This window comes from Xenopus laevis, chromosome 1S, assembly GCF_017654675.1.
Source record: "Xenopus laevis strain J_2021 chromosome 1S, Xenopus_laevis_v10.1, whole genome shotgun sequence".
Taxonomy (NCBI): domain Eukaryota; kingdom Metazoa; phylum Chordata; class Amphibia; order Anura; family Pipidae; genus Xenopus; species Xenopus laevis.
In genome coordinates this window covers 4,453,716-4,469,792 of record NC_054372.1, presented here as the reverse complement: position 1 = coordinate 4,469,792, position 16,077 = coordinate 4,453,716, and the positions used below count along the sequence as shown (strand labels likewise).

The following is a 16,077-nucleotide window of genomic DNA, read 5'->3' as shown; positions in this document are numbered from 1 at the left end:
AGTGAATCAGCAGAAAAGAAGATGGGGAGCTACTGGGGCATCTTTGGAGACACAGATCTTTACTGCTAAAGGGCTGTGGTTGCCTTGGGCTGGTACAGAAGCACAAAACATCATGTACAACATTTCTACCTATGTCTTTGCTTATTAAGTTTTAATTCTCCTTTAAGCAGAGGGGTGTCCTGCACATTGTCTTTCTTGGTACAGTGGAAGGGGGCCTTGTAGACCAGTACCACGAGGAGTAGGAGAGAGTTTTGTTAGCATTGTACTCATTATGTGAGAAGGTGTTCTGCAGACTGTCAGCAATACACTGTTCATTGCTCCTAATGAAGGGAGTCACCAAAGGGGGCCTAATAATTGGTCTCCATATTCCCCCATTACGATCCAGTTATTGTCTGATTTGCAGAATAAGCAGCTCTGCCTGATTTGGCCCAGCCGATTAGTGACCAAATTGGGTTAATATCCATTTATTTAGAAACTGAGCCTAACGAGTAGTGTTTAAAGTAGACGGCCAGGTATACAGTTCAGCCCTCCAGACACAGAAGAGCTATAGGATCAAGTGTTGTTTCACACTAATGCTTATAGGTTCAGGTGCTTTGTCATACTGGTGCTCAATTGTAATCCGTGTGAATGCCCATCTTCCCCTGTTCACACAATAGTATATTTTAAGGCTGGGGCTAGACAGGGCCGAAATCAGCCTGCTGAAATCTGCAGCATTCCAGCCCCTCGCTGCTAGCAGTATCATTTTCTTGTGTTCGCACCAGGAAGCCTTGTGTTGTCTCAGCCAATTGTGTTGGCACGGGAGCTGACACAAGTCTCCCAGACATGAACACAAGAAGAGGATACTGCTAGCAGCGAGGGGCCGGAATGCTGCTCATTTCGGCCCTGTATGGCCCCAGCCTAAAGGGCAGCATAGAAGATGTGTTTGCTCGTTTGCAAGCTGAAAATTCTGAATAGTAACATTTTCAGCCCAACCAGTTTCACATCCGGTGCAGCAGATACTTATTGATATGCATGGGCTCATTTGTGCAGTTGAAGAATAAATCATGTACTGTAACGGTTCTCTTCTCTCCCTGTAGTTCCACAGAAGTGGACGACATGATTCGGAAGTCCACAAACCTGCTGCTCACTCGAACACTAAGCAACTGTCTGCAGAATGTCATCAAGAGAAAGAACGTTGGCCTTACAGAGGTAAGGGGCTCCCACTATGAGTATAAGCAGTCAAGCTTCTAAAGGTGGCCATACACGGGCCGATAAAAGCTGCCGACAGACCGTGTCGGCAGCTTATTGGCCCGTGTATGGGGGCCCCCGACGGGCTTCCCCGATCGAGATATGGCCGAAAGTCGGCCAGATCTCGATCGGATGGGACTAAAAATCCCGTCGGATTGCGGGTCGCATCTGTTCGTTGATGTGGTCCCGCTATCCGACCGCCCGTTCGTGTTCGATAGAATCCGATCATTGGGCCCTAGGGCCCACGATCGGATCAGCCCGATATTGCCCACCTCAAGGTGGGCATATCGGAGGGAGATCCGCTCGTTTGCCAACATCGCCAAACGAGCGGATCTCTCCATGTATGGCCACCTTAACACAACTGATGTTGAACAACTAATCCCAGTGCCAACGGATCATGGTTGATGTTTACACTTCTACCCTATGAAACCAGCAGAGTCCCTGTCTGAGGGGAGAGATTTCAGTCTCTTTCATTGGAACAGCTTGAGTTGTCTGCTCTAAGACATTTCATCCAGGGGTTTAATTTCTTGCTTTACAATCCTCTCTTTCCATGCTGTTTATTATATGAGCAATATCTCATATCTGTGTGTGATGCACCATAGCTGCATACTTAAGATACTTGCACCATATGGGTTCAGAGAGCAGGATTAACATTGTTTCAGGTGATGGATTTCCCCCAGTGAAAGCTGTAGACACCCACTCCTGTTTTCTACAAGACTTATTCAAAACATCCTGCTGAACGTTTGCCAACACAACAAACCAAGTGTGTGACAGATACGGGTCAACTGTCGGCCATGAACCTTTAGTCACTAAGGAAAGTGTATTCTTAATTCTGCCCACACCAGCACGTCTAAACTCCACGCACTCTAGCTAGGATCATATTTGGGCAAAGATAGCGTGAGAGGGGCCAAGGAATCTCTTAGACTTTCATGGGGCACCAGCCTTCTGTGTTTGTTCTGCAGTCAGACGGTCATCTAGAATTCTTGGTACAGGACTAAGGAGACGGCCCTGCATGAACGTGCAGACGCTCTGCTGGAATCTTCTAGAATCTGACTTGCAGAAGATCCGCTGTGTGTTTGTAAAGTGCAGTCCCCGGGCATATGAGCTGCACACGGGGAAATGCATTTTTACCCATAAAAGATATGCAGAACAATGTGCGCTTAAATTGGCCTTAGAAGAGACGTGGGTGCCCCAGTTTGAAAAAAAAAAAAAGGGAAGATTTGCTGTGTGATTAAAAGGATACTGTCATGGAAAAAAAATGTTTTTTTTTGTTTTTTTTTTCAAAACATATCAGTTAATAGTGCTGCTCCAGCAGAATTCTGCACTGAAATCCATTTTGCAAAAGAACAAACAGATTTTGTTATATTTAATTTTAAATCTGACATGGGGCTAGACATATTGTCAGTTTCCCAGCTGCCCACAGTCATGTGACTTGTGCTCTGATAAACTTCAGTCACTCTTTACTGCTGTACTGCAAGGTGGAGTGATATCTCCCCCCTCCCTTCCCCCCCAGCAGCCTAACAAATAGGGATGCTCCGAATCCAGGATTCTGTTTGGGATTCAGCCTTTTTCAGCAGGATTCGGCCGAACCGAATATGAATCAAGGAAAGCGCGTGACTTTTTGTCACAAAACAAGGAAGTAAAAAATGTTTTTCCCTTCTCACTCTTAATTTGCATATGGAGGTTCAGTATTTGGCCGAATCTTTCATGAAGGATTCGGGGGTTCGGCCGAATCCAAAATAGTGGACTCGGTGCATCTCTTCTAACAACAAAACAATGGGAAGGTAACCAGATAGCAGCTCCCTAACACAAGATAACAGCTGCCTGGTAGATCTAAGAACAGCACTCAATAGTAAAATCCAGGTCCCACTGAGACACATTCAGTTACATTGAGTAGGAGAAACAACAGCCTGCCAGAAAGCATTTCTCTCCTAAAGTGCTGGCTCTTTCTGAAATCACATGACCAGGCAAAATGACCTGAGATGCACCTACACACCAATATTACAACTAAATACACTTGCTGGTTCAGGAATGACATTTTATATTGTACAGTGAATTATTTGCAGTGTAAACAGTGTCATTTAGGAATAAAAACTACACCATAAAAATCATGACAGAATAAAGTTGTTTTAGTCCCCTCCTTGACTTAATGCAGGGACCCTATAATAGTCCAATATATCTATATTACTTTCTCAGTTGGTGCTTCGGAGGAAAAAGAGCCACAGTCACTTGTTTTATCCAACTAAGGATCTACCTGTTGAGGTTCAGTAGCAGCTCCCTGGATAGTCCGGAGTCGTATGGAACCAATGAGCATATCTGCACCTGAGCAGTAACCTCTATCAACCAATCAGATCAGTGTGCTTGCATTGTTCTGCCTGCCGCTGGCCGAAAAAGTCTATTTATTCATTGGTTTGGATGGGTAACTGCCCAGGTGTACAAATGTGTCGAGTGTTTAATAATGGGGCCGCAGCTTTTGTTGTTACAGCGTGTGAAATAAAGAGAGAATCATTTCTGCCACTGGAGATTTGCTGTGTTGGTGGCTGCTGGGGCCCTGCAGTTAAAGTCATGGTTGAAACTTGGGTAAAACACAAGTGGACGGCTGCAGATGAAGGGATTTTTAAGGACTTAGTTCTGTTGGGTGCTGGAATTGTTCAGAACCAGCTGGAGTATGGGCAATGTTTAACCCTGTGGTTTTTCTCCAGTTTAAATGATTGAGTAACTGTTTGTTTTCCCTGTGTATATGCCAGTAGAATCCTAGGTACATTAATTCTCGTATAGGGACCTTTATATGTAACATTCCTGTATAGAACATTTCTAAGATGTGCAGACCTTTCTGTGATCCTTATTGCCTTCCTCTCCTCGTAGCTTGTACAGATCATCATCAACACCACCCACCTGGAGGTCTCCTGTAAGTACCTGGAGGAGTTTATCACCAATATCACCGGCGTGCTGCCGGATACAGTACATACATCCAAACTCTACGGCCTGACAACGTTCAAGGTGAGTTGACCCTTTATGATGAGCTAATTCTGTGCCCCTATTTGTTCCTATTGGCCAGCTGCTCCCAGTCTACTGTCCAACATGGTCCTATTATACTGTTAGTAACACACAGCACCCCAGGCACACTTTGGATCTTAAAGGGATACTGTCATGGGAAAAATGTTTTTTCAAAGGGCATCAGTTAGTAGTGCTGCTCCAGCAGAACTCTGCACTGAAATCCATTTCTCAAAAGAGCAAAAAACTTTTGTTATATTTCATTTTGAAATTTGACATGGGGCTAGACATATTGTCAGTTTCCCAGTTTCCCCAGTTATGTGACTCTGATAAACTTAATTCACGCTTTACTGCTGTACTGCAAGTTGGAGTGATATCACCTCCCTCCCTTCTTACCCACAGCAGCCAAACAAAAGAACAATGGGAAGGTAACCAGATAGCAGCTCCCTAACACAAGATAACAGCTGCCTGGTAGATCTAAGAACAGCACTCAATAGTAAAATCCAGGTCCCACTGAGACACATTCAGTTACATTGAGTAGGAGAAACAACAGGCTGCCAGAAAGCAGTTCCATCCTAAAGTGCTGGCTCTTTCTGAAATCACATGACCAGGCAAAATGAGCTGAGATGCACCTACACACCAATATTACAACTAAATACACTTGCTGGTTCAGCAATAACATTTTATATTGTACAGTGAATTATTTGCAGCGTAAACAGTGTCATTTAGAAATAAAAACTACATCATAAAAATCATGGCAGAATCCCTTTAATCTGCCCACTCCCTGTTCCAATGGGACATAGCCATGGCCTGGATAAGCTTATCATGGACTTAAGTGATCTTACACAGCTTGATCAACTCTGCCATCTTGTTCCTAAATAAGTTAACAACTTATTTTCCAGTAAATATGACAGAAACCCCCAGAGTCTCTATTTCCACAATCCCCAGTAGTTGGCGGTAAAACCTCAAAACAGCTGTGGCCATGCGTCTATTTTCCCAATTTGTGCTGAAGTTGTGATGCTGTGTAACCTGCTCTACTGTCCTGCTGGTTTTTAATTGGCCAAAGACTGTTGTTGCCCAGAAATGATTGCACACAGTTGTCTCGCTGCTTTGCACTGCTATTAGGTGTATTTTGAAAGCAGTGTCTATTCACACAGCACATGTTTTACTATGTAGAATGAGGTAGAAATAACAAGTGTTTGCAGTGCATTGTGGGCTAGATCAGCTTTCATGTTGTGGAAACACCGAAACCTGAGAATTTAAGATACAGAATGGCAGAAAAGAATCAGTTTCTCTGTATAATGGGCAATGATTGGCTTAAATGCACCTCCTTCTTTGTTACCGTTGATTATTGTGGACTCTGATGACGGACATCAATGAGAAACAAGAATCATTAGGGCTGGGCTAGGTGTGCTTGTTCTAAAGCAGGCGGGGAAAATGGTAACTAGGGGTTACTGACCCAAGAAACCAATGAAGACTGCGCTTGCTCTATATTATGCAGCTGATACTGGCAGGACCGAAAACGTTCTTGATAAGTCTTAACATAAGTTTGTTATGGGCTCCAGCAAGATGTGCCCCCTCAATGGCATTGTCAGTAGTCTATAAAATGTTCTTTATATTGGATTCAATATGGCACCCCTGCTGCTGCCTTTCTTCCAGCAAACACTTCATCCGTGTCCACTAGTGATGAGCGAATTTGTCCCATTTCACCAAAATATTTGCAAAACTTCCAAAAAATTTGTGAAACCGCAAAATTTTGCAATACAAATTGACGTCAATGAGTGGTTTTGTGCTTGACATATTTTTTCACGCACAACAATTTTTCTTGCTCCAAATGCATTAAAGTCAATGGGCGTTTTTTTTAATGGTATCTTTTTTGTCCTAATGCATTAAAGTCAAGGGCCTTTTTTTTCTAATGGCAATTTTTTGTCTGAATACATTAGTGGATCTGTCCCCTACACATAAAAAGCTGCATAATGAAGTCATTTGCAAATTAAACATGGAACACAAAATGTTGTAATTAAAACATCCATTCCTGTTGTAAAAGTGTTTAAATATCTGAGCTGTCAATCAAATATTATGTGCCCCGCCAATATGCCTGAGGCACAGAGGTGGGGCAGTCACTTTAATTTTCCATTCAGCTCTTCTACATATCACTGCACTTCTCACATTGCCACTTACTGCCTCAGGCTCCAAAAATGATGTAGGGCACGTTGCATGGGCATTAGGTCCCCCATTCTGGTGCTTACACAAGATTTTGAGGTGATACACAATTTATCTTAATAAGTGTCCACAAAATGGCTCCTGCTTGCTTGCTGTGATTCTGTAATTCCAAGACTGAAGGAATCAAAATTTAAATAATAAATATAGTGGAAGTCAAGTTAATTTTGTTCAACTATGATAGAAAATAATTTGGAATTCTTTTTTAGGGTGACAGGTCAACCTTCAAAGTGAATGGGTGTTTTTTCTTATGGTGACTTTTTTCTCCAAATGCATTAGGGTGGTGGCAGACGGGGAGATTAGTGACAAATCTTCACTACTTCAGAAATGGCGAAGTTGCCTCATGAGGAAAGTTCAGACAAATTGATTAATATGCCATCCCGCAGGTGATTCGATTTCGAGGAGATTAGTCTCCCGAAGTAGTGAAGATTTGTTGCTGGGTGACCACCACCCTTAAAGGAGAAGGAAACCCCCAGGGCGCTAAACCCCTCCCCCCCTCCCCTGTGCTGCCCCCCCTCCCTCCTCCCCCCTGGCCTACCTGTCCCCCTGGGCAAATGCCCCTAACTTTTTACTCACCCCTCTGCGCAGGTCCTGTCCACGGAGTTCGCAGTCGCCATCTTCTCCCACGCGCGTCTTCTTCCTGCTCTGACCGGCGTCTTCTGGCGCATGCGCAGTAGGAACAGGTACCGGTACAGCTCTACTGCGCATGCGCCGAATGTCACGAAGGAAAACGAATCGGAAAACTTCGTGACATTCGGCGCATGCGCAGTAGAGCCGTACCGGTACCTGTTCCTACTGCGCATGCGCCAGAAGACGCCGGTCAGAGCAGGAAGAAGACGCGCGTGGGAGAAGATGGCGACTGCGAACTCCGTGGACAGGACCTGCGCAGAGGGGTGAGTAAAAAGTTAGGGGCATTTGCCCAGGGGGACAGGTAGGCCAGGGGGGAGGAGGGAGGGGGGGGCAGCACAGGGGAGGGGGGAGGGGTTTAGCGCCCTGGGAGTTTCCTTCTCCTTTAAAGTCAGTGGGAGGTTTTTTTTCTTATAGGCGTCTTCTTGGCGAATTTTCATAGCAGTTCCGTGAAAAAATTTGCACATGGGGAAATTCGGTATTTCGACGTGAATCCATGGCTGCCGAATAAATTCACTCATTACTAGTGTCCACCAGTCCTGCCCATGTAGCAGACCATGTGGCCTATAACTCTTGAGTTGCTCTGTTCCCGTAGGACGCTCGCCAGGCTGCAGAAGAAGAGATCTACACCAATTTGAACCAGAAGATTGACCAGTTCCTGCAGCTAGCCGATTACGACTGGTTGGTATCTGATCCCAGCACGCAGGCCAGCGACTACCTTGTAGACCTTGTTGCCTTCCTCAACAGCACCTTTGCCGTCTTCACCCACTTGCCAGTAAGTGACCTGCCAATCTCCATCCAGAAGGGAAATGTTATGGTTTTATTACTGTCGCTGATTGGATTGGGTGGTGCAGGTTTATATATATTTAAAATTAACTCAACGACCCATTACATGAATTGGGAAATGACCGCAGCATCCTTATACTTGATGGCAGAATCAGAGAACCCCCACAGCTCCATAGGAAATCCCCAATAGCAGAAATTATATCTGATCCATCTTGTGAGCATGGTGGATGCCAGGACCTTTCCCTCCAACCACCCTTTTTATTGAACCTACATTTCTGCCCCCAGGCTACTTCAGACACCCACTCCAGAATGCCGGTAAGTAGGTTATATATCTTGCCAGTGTTTGGCACCAGGAGATCTTAGACCTAAAGGCCACACTTTAACGAGGAAGGGGAATATTCTAGCACGAGTGAGCTTACTACTAAAAGCAGAGCTGTTCTGCTCGTTGGGCGCATGTTTTATAAAAAATAACCTTACTTTTAACCAACAGCCTAAAATTTGATTTTGTTTTGCATGAAGTGTGTGGTGTGTACATGTTTTACTTGTGTTTTAGAGTAGAGAACAGCTTGGTTGATAGACTTTCTTTTTTCACCAACCAATCCACAGCTGCAAGTCTATATGTGTGTTGGAACTTGGGTATCATCTCAAAGTCACATGACATGGTAGGTTGAAAAAAGACAAATGTCCATCAAGTTCAACCTCTTTCGTTTATATATAACCTGCCTAACTGCCAGTTGATCCAGAGGAAGGCAAATAAAAAAAAACAGTTGAAGCCTCTCCAAAAATTCCTTCCTGACTTCAAGATGCAATGGGACCAGTCCCTGGATCAACTTGTGACATAAAGGCTAATGGTACACGGGGGCAGTTTGTCCTTCCAGTGGTTATTTATCAAAGAACCTTGGTGCACACAAGGGCAGTTACAGTTGGTCCTTTGTGCTCTAGTGTTTCTATGGGGTCGAACGTTCCATGTGACAAAAGCCTGACGGCTCAATATGTTCTTTAAAGGGGAAGGAAACCTAGTTGGTCGCAAAAACCCTCACCCCCCTCCCGTGTATTGCCCACCCTCCCTCCTCCCCCCTGGCCTACCCGTCCCGCTGGGCAAATGCCCCTAACTTGTTACTTACCCTTCTGTGCAGGTCCAGTCCAGGGAGTTCACAGACGACATCTTCTTCCACGCGATCTTCTTCCTGCTTTGAACGGCGTTTTGGCGCATGCGCAGTAGGAGCATTTCGCAGGTACGGATCTACTGTGCCAAAACGCCGGTCAAAGCAGGACGAAGATTGCGTTGAAGAAGATGTCGTCGGTGAACTCCCTGGACTGGACCTGCGCAGAAGGGTAAGTAACAAGTTAGGGGCATTTGCCCAGCGGGACGGGTAGGCCAGGGTCGGAGGAGGAAGGGTGGGCAACACACGGGAGGGGGGGGGGGATTTTTGCGCCAACTAGGTTTCCTTCCCCTATAAGGGCTCAGCCAAGTATGAATCTGACAAATCCTGGTGAAGTCCCAAACTGGATCATGGATTTAGTGCATCTCCGATAAAGTCTTTCCTTCCTTGGTTCCACATCTCTTACCTTTTATCTCCCAAAACGTTCATGCATGTCCTCCTCCACCAAAAGTTTAATACATAGCGGAAGAGTGAGTGGCCTGTCAGGAAGGAAGGGGGGGGCTGCTAATTAAGTGCTTCTTTGTTATTGTTGTCAAACAAATCAGAAATAATATAATATTCAGTAATGGTCCCATGGAGAGCTCGTATGGACTGCTGAAGCCCTGCAGGAAATGATTATTAACTGATAATGAATAGAAGCTTAGTGGGTCTGTATGGAAAGGAATCTAAATTTGCACTGATTCATTCCTTATACCTTTGATCCTGTTATTGCTTTGGCCAAAAACATTTAATAAGCAGTCTTTATACATCCTTCTAGAATGAAGCTGCCTGCTATGGATACAGTTGGAACGATACAATAGTAGGGTGTTGCCACTTTGACCATTTCATTGGCACTTCTCAGTAGGGTCTTTAGGGCTCTTGTTTTAAAGGAGAAGTAGTAATCCTTATCAGAAAGGTCTCTATAAATACACCAGTAAACCCTCAAAGTAATGCTGCTCTGAGTCCTCTGTCAAAAGAAACAGCACATTTCTTTCCTTCTATTGTGTACTCATGGGCTTCTGTATCAGACTTCCTGTTTTCAGCTTAAACCTCCAGGGCTAGGGCTTGAGCATGCTCAGTTTGCTCCTCTCCTCCTCCCTCCTCCCCTCCCTGCTGTAATCTGAGCCCAGAGCTATGAGTGAGCAGGGAGAGACTCAGGCAGGAAGTGATGTCACACCAAGCTAATATGGCAGCTGCTATCCTAAACAAACAGAGAGAGCTTCTAGAACTGTTTATTCAGGTATGGTAAAGCATTCTGCAGAATAAATATAGTGTTATATCTTACACTGTTGTGGCAAATCTATTGGCAATAAACTGCTTTGGTAGCTTTCTTTCTCCTTTAACCCAATACAAAACTGACCATTTCAGGGTCATTATTCTTGGCAAGTGAAAATAAAACAAACATCGGCGTAGAATTGGTGGCCCTTGTATATTTTTGTACAAGTGAGAGCCCAGGGCATCTAGTACTGGAGAGTATAACTCCCAGGCTTTGTTTATAAACGGAGAGTCTGGATGTTGACACGGCAGAATGAAGAGAAACGGCCGTCATTACCAACACCCTGTGGCGTCTTTCTCCTACTTATTTCCATCACAACTCACTTCCGCCGAGGCTCTTGATGTGAAGCACATGCAACACTTCCCATGTAGGAATAAAATAATGGCACACACTGGTGCTTAACTCTGATTATTGCAGCGTCTGAAGGAATGGTTATGGGCCCGACGCTCCGTAGACTTCTTATGACATCTCAATTCTAAAGATTAGCGGCATGATTGACTTTCTTTATGGAACCAGTTGAACAACATTTATCTGATGCTTCAACTATGTGTAATTATACTGCTTCAAAGTCCTAGGACAATATAGGTGTAATTCATTGTCCTAACAAAATCACAGGTTATTGCTTTTAGGCCCATGGAATATGGGCCCAAATGTAGCACTGCAGAATGCAATCAATCGTTCAATCACTCGCAGCCTAGCCAATACATTATCAATCCAGGCCTAGCCTTGCCAGAGTTGAGAAGGGACTCGACTGCTCAAGCAAAATCTGCCCTTTATAATAACATCAGAGATGATGTCAAAAGGAGGCCGACTCTGTGGTTATGTCGCCAACGAAAAAGAGAGGAATAGGCTGCCCAGTGCAGCGCCAGTGGCATATACGAGAATATTTTACACCGCCAAAGAAGCGCCCAAATGTAGCTCTGCAACCTGCCATCACCCAAATAGAATTCTTATCGCCACGTCTTTTCTCAACTGCCTCAGCGTTTTTTCCCCATAGGCTACAGCGCAAAATCGCCTGCGCTAATGCACACGCGGCGATGCGTTTTCAATAGTCGCCCAAAGTTGCCTCACTGAACAGTTAGTGTTTCAATAGGTATATCCATTTTCAGGGAATATCATATAGAAGCCATTTTGGTCTCTGTCATGGGAAAACATGTTTTTTTACAACCCATCAGTTAATAGAGCTGCTCCAGCAGAATTCTGCACTGAAATTCGTTTCTCAAAAGAGCAAACAGATTTTTTTATATTGAAATCTAACATGGGGCTAGACATATTGTCAGTTTCCCAGCTGCCCCCATTCATGTGTCTTGTGTTCTGATAAACTTCAATCACTTGCACTGCAAGTTGGAGTGATATCACCCCCCTCCCCCCCCAGCAGCCCATCAGCAGAACAATGGGAAGGTAACCAGATAACAGCTCCCTGACACAAGATAACAGCTGCCTGGTAGATCAAAGAATAGAATTTAATAGTAAAATCCAGGTCCCACTGAGACAAATTCAGTTACATTGAGTAGGAGAAACAACAGGCTGCCAGAAAGCATTTCCATCCTAAAGTGCTGGCTCTTTCTGAAATCACATGACCAGGCAAAATGACCTGAGATGCACCTACACACCAATATTACAACTAAATACACTTGTTGGTTCAGGAATGACATTTTATATTGTACAGTGAATTATTTGCAGTGTAATCAGTGTCATTTAGAAATAAAAACTACATCATAAAGATCATGACAGAATCCCTTTAAGGAGGATGGATCAGCATTGGGAATGGCCAAGTGTCAGTCAGCATTAGAGGGTTGATTGCAGCAGGAAATATTAGACTAATAAAACTAAGTCGAGTGTGGATTCATTTTATTGTCGTAATTGGTCCCCGGTATTTGAAACTTGAGTCCAAGTGTTATTGCCTCTGCTTGTGGGTATGGAGATGTGTAATGACGGGCTTTCTCCTTTCTATTCCAGGGGAAAGTGGCTCAGACTGCCTGTATGTCGGCCTGCAAGCACCTCTCCACTTCTCTAACGCAGCTGCTGCTAGAGGCAGAAGTCAAACAGATCACCATGGGGGCCCTTCAGCAATTCAACCAGGATGTCAAGGAGTGTGAAAGTAAGAACCCCAGTTACTATCAGATACTACCTGTCATCTGAAAATCAGCTGCTTAGGAGTTGTGCCCCCGCATATATAACCTGTTAATCTACTCTCCTGTCTATATAAGGTGTCACCAGCTTTTTTTTATTTATTTTTTTACCCATTAGCCACAATTTTAAAAACACAACACGTGATGTGCCAGTGTGATGTGCACTGGAAGCCGAAAGGAGGTTCTGTTTGGCAGTACTTGGTTTATCCCAAAAAAACCCGCTTCCAATTCAAAAATTCAAAAATAATCTCCTGCTTTGAGGGTACTGGGAGCAACAGTCAAGTGGTTGGAGAGTAACATGTTACTCACAAGCCAATGGGTGGGGATCACTGCTGTAAGGAGCCCTATATGTGAAATCCAAAGTCAATATTCACATATTTCATCATCATCATTTATTTATATAGCGCTGTCAAGATACGCATATATATATATATATATATATATAGATATATATATATATATATATATATATATTTCCAGCTTAACAGCTCTTTATCAAGTCACTTGATGGTTAGGATGTGTGTCACAGTATATATAACCTGGTTATAATTTAAACCAAGGATCGGATCCTAATTGGGTCTTACATTGACCAGTCAGGTGAGGACATTATTAACAGGCTGATGCAGTCCTCCACCAAAAGGATTTTTTTAAATGACTGATAGCTGACCAGATATCCTAAAAAATGTCACGACATAATCAGGGGATAGTGCTAGTGGGACATGTTTGAAACACTACATCAGCAGATGGAAAACCAGAGTTGAATGGTGGCTGTTGGAGAAGGCTGGGATGTGTAGTGCACAACAGCTGAAGGTGCATAAGTGGAAATCGGCCTGGCTGCTCAGTGGTGGCAAAATACAAGGTTGCTCCGCACTCAGACGGTGCATGACCGGTGTCGTTGACCTGCTCAGCATTAGCCGTGACCTTTCCTGCCCAGCCAAGGCCTTTGGTGCCACCCTAATCACCGGGATGAAGACGGATGTGAGGGCTGAAGGCTGCCAATTCATCACTGTCAGGCCCTTCCACATGAGCAGTGAATAGAGAGTGCAGATAAAATGCCTGAGCCTTTTCCTTTGGGAAGCTGATGCTTTGTTGTCTGCCAGCTTCTGTCTTGTAATCTACTTCTTTAAGGATTTACAGACTTGCTGCCCTGCTGGGGGTGGAGAGGGCAGGGAAAGTCAGTCTGCCCTGTGGTGTTCAAAGGCATCCCTACCCTAATGGCAAATACATCCTCATGTCAACAGACCTGAACCCATGGGCCTTCCCAAAGAACATTCCTTCATATGTGTCTAATTTAGCCCCAGCCTCTCCTTCCTCCAACCTGAATTATCAACAGAAATTTCAGTCTTTACGGCTTCTGTTTGTAGCTTAACTGTTTTCCAATGTGTCTTTCATTAACCAACCAAATTTAACCTGCCGTGCTTCACATGGTTCACATAAGGGCTATAAGAAGCCAATAAACTCTATAAAAATGGTGTTCAGTCTCATAGTCAGAACGCACAGTGTTTGGGTAAAGCTTGTGTGCCCAGAACATTCCTTCTCTGTATATTTGTATTTATACATATGGGAGGAGGGAGGTGCCATATTGATTCCCTTAGACAGTACAGTATGAGGGTATAGCTTATTGTGTGCCCAGAACATTCCTTCTCTGTATATTTGTATTTATACATATGGGAGGAGGAGGTGCCATATTGATTCCCTTAGACAGTACAGTATGAGGGTATAGCTTATTGTGTGCCCAGAACATTCCTTCTCTGTATATTTGTATTTATACATATGGGAGGAAGTGTCATATTGATTCCCTTAGACAGTACAGTATGAGGGTATAGCTTATTGTGTGCCCAGAACATTCCTTCTCTGTATATTTGTATTTATACATATGGGAGGAGGTACCATATTGATTCTCTTAGACAGTACAGTATGAGGGTATAGCTTATTGTGTGCCCAGAACATTCCTTCTCTGTATATTTGTATTTATACATATGGGAGGAGGAGGTGCCATATTGATTCCCTTAGACAGTACAGTATGAGGGTATAGCTTATTGTGTGCCCAGAACATTCCTTCTCTGTATATTTGTATTTATACATATGGGAGGAAGTGTCATATTGATTCCCTTAGACAGTACAGTATTATTAACATGTATTTATATAGCGCTAACATATTGCGTAGCACTGTACAGTATGAGGGTATAGCTTATTGTGTGCCCAGAACATTCCTTCTCTGTATATTTGTATTTATACATATGGGAGGAGGTACCATATTGATTCTCTTAGACAGTACAGTATGAGGGTATAGCTTATTGTGTGCCCAGAACATTCCTTCTCTGTATATTTGTATTTATACATATGGGAGGAGGAGGTGCCATATTGATTCCCTTAGACAGTACAGTATGAGGGTATAGCTTATTGTGTGCCCAGAACATTCCTTCTCTGTATATTTGTATTTATACATATGGGAGGAGGAGGTGCCATATTGATTCCCTTAGACAGTACAGTATGAGGGTATAGCTTATTGTGTGCCCAGAACATTCCTTCTCTGTATATTTGTATTTATACATATGGGAGGAGGAGGTGCCATATTGATTCCCTTAGACAGTACAGTATGAGGGTATAGCTTATTGTGTGCCCAGAACATTCCTTCTCTGTATATTTGTATTTATACATATGGGAGGAGGAGGTGCCATATTGATTCCCTTAGACAGTACAGTATGAGGGTATAGCTTATTGTGTGCCCAGAACATTCCTTCTCTGTATATTTGTATTTATACATATGGGAGGAGGAGGAGGTGCCATATTGATTCCCTTAGACAGTACAGTATGAGGGTATAGCTTATTGTGTGCCCAGAACATTCCTTCTCTGTATATTTGTATTTATACATATGGGAGGAGGAGGAGGTGCCATATTGATTCCCTTAGACAGTACAGTATGAGGGTATAGCTTATTGTGTGCCCAGAACATTCCTTCTCTGTATATTTGTATTTATACATATGGGAGGAGGAGGTGCCATATTGATTCCCTTAGACAGTACAGTATGAGGGTATAGCTTATTGTGTGCCCAGAACATTCCTTCTCTGTATATTTGTATTTATACATATGGGAGGAGGAGGAGGTGCCATATTGATTCCCTTAGACAGTACAGTATGAGGGTATAGCTTATTGTGTGCCCAGAACATTCCTTCTCTGTATATTTGTATTTATACATATGGGAGGAGGAGGTGCCATATTGATTCCCTTAGACAGTACAGTATGAGGGTATAGCTTATTGTGTGCCCAGAACATTCCTTCTCTGTATATTTGTATTTATACATATGGGAGGAGCAGGTGCCATATTGATTCCCTTAGACAGTACAGTATGAGGGTATAGCTTATTGTGTGCCCAGAACATTCCTTCTCTGTATATTTGTATTTATACATATGGGAGGAGGAGGTGCCATATTGATTCCCTTAGACAGTACAGTATGAGGGTATAGCTTATTGTGTGCCCAGAACATTCCTTCTCTGTATATTTGTATTTATACATATGGGAGGAGGAGGTGCCATATTGATTCCCTTAGACAGTACAGTATGAGGGTATAGCTCAGGGTTCCGCAACCTTTACTATCAAAAGAGCCATTTTGGCCCCGCTTCCACTACAGAAAAATTGTCTGGAGCCACAAAACATAACACAGCTTATAA

At 43.6% G+C, this 16,077-nt stretch overlaps 1 protein-coding gene across 4 annotated transcripts in view; it reads left to right on the top strand.

The window, feature by feature from the left end:
• The window catches only part of exoc6b.S (exocyst complex component 6B S homeolog), a 105,813-nt gene that overhangs the window by 48,263 nt on the left and 41,473 nt on the right, over positions 1–16,077 (top strand). For 2 of the 4 annotated variants that reach the window (XM_018242964.2, XM_018242965.2), the window contains exons 16-20: positions 1,077–1,188; positions 4,093–4,227; positions 7,664–7,843; positions 8,140–8,169; positions 12,232–12,373. In XM_018242964.2, the coding sequence (XP_018098453.1) occupies positions 1,077–1,188; positions 4,093–4,227; positions 7,664–7,843; positions 8,140–8,169; positions 12,232–12,373 (599 nt within the window). The remainder of the gene's footprint in view (positions 1–1,076; positions 1,189–4,092; positions 4,228–7,663; positions 7,844–8,139; positions 8,170–12,231; positions 12,374–16,077) is intronic. The other 2 variants (XM_018242966.2, XM_018242967.2) reach the window with 1 other exon arrangement.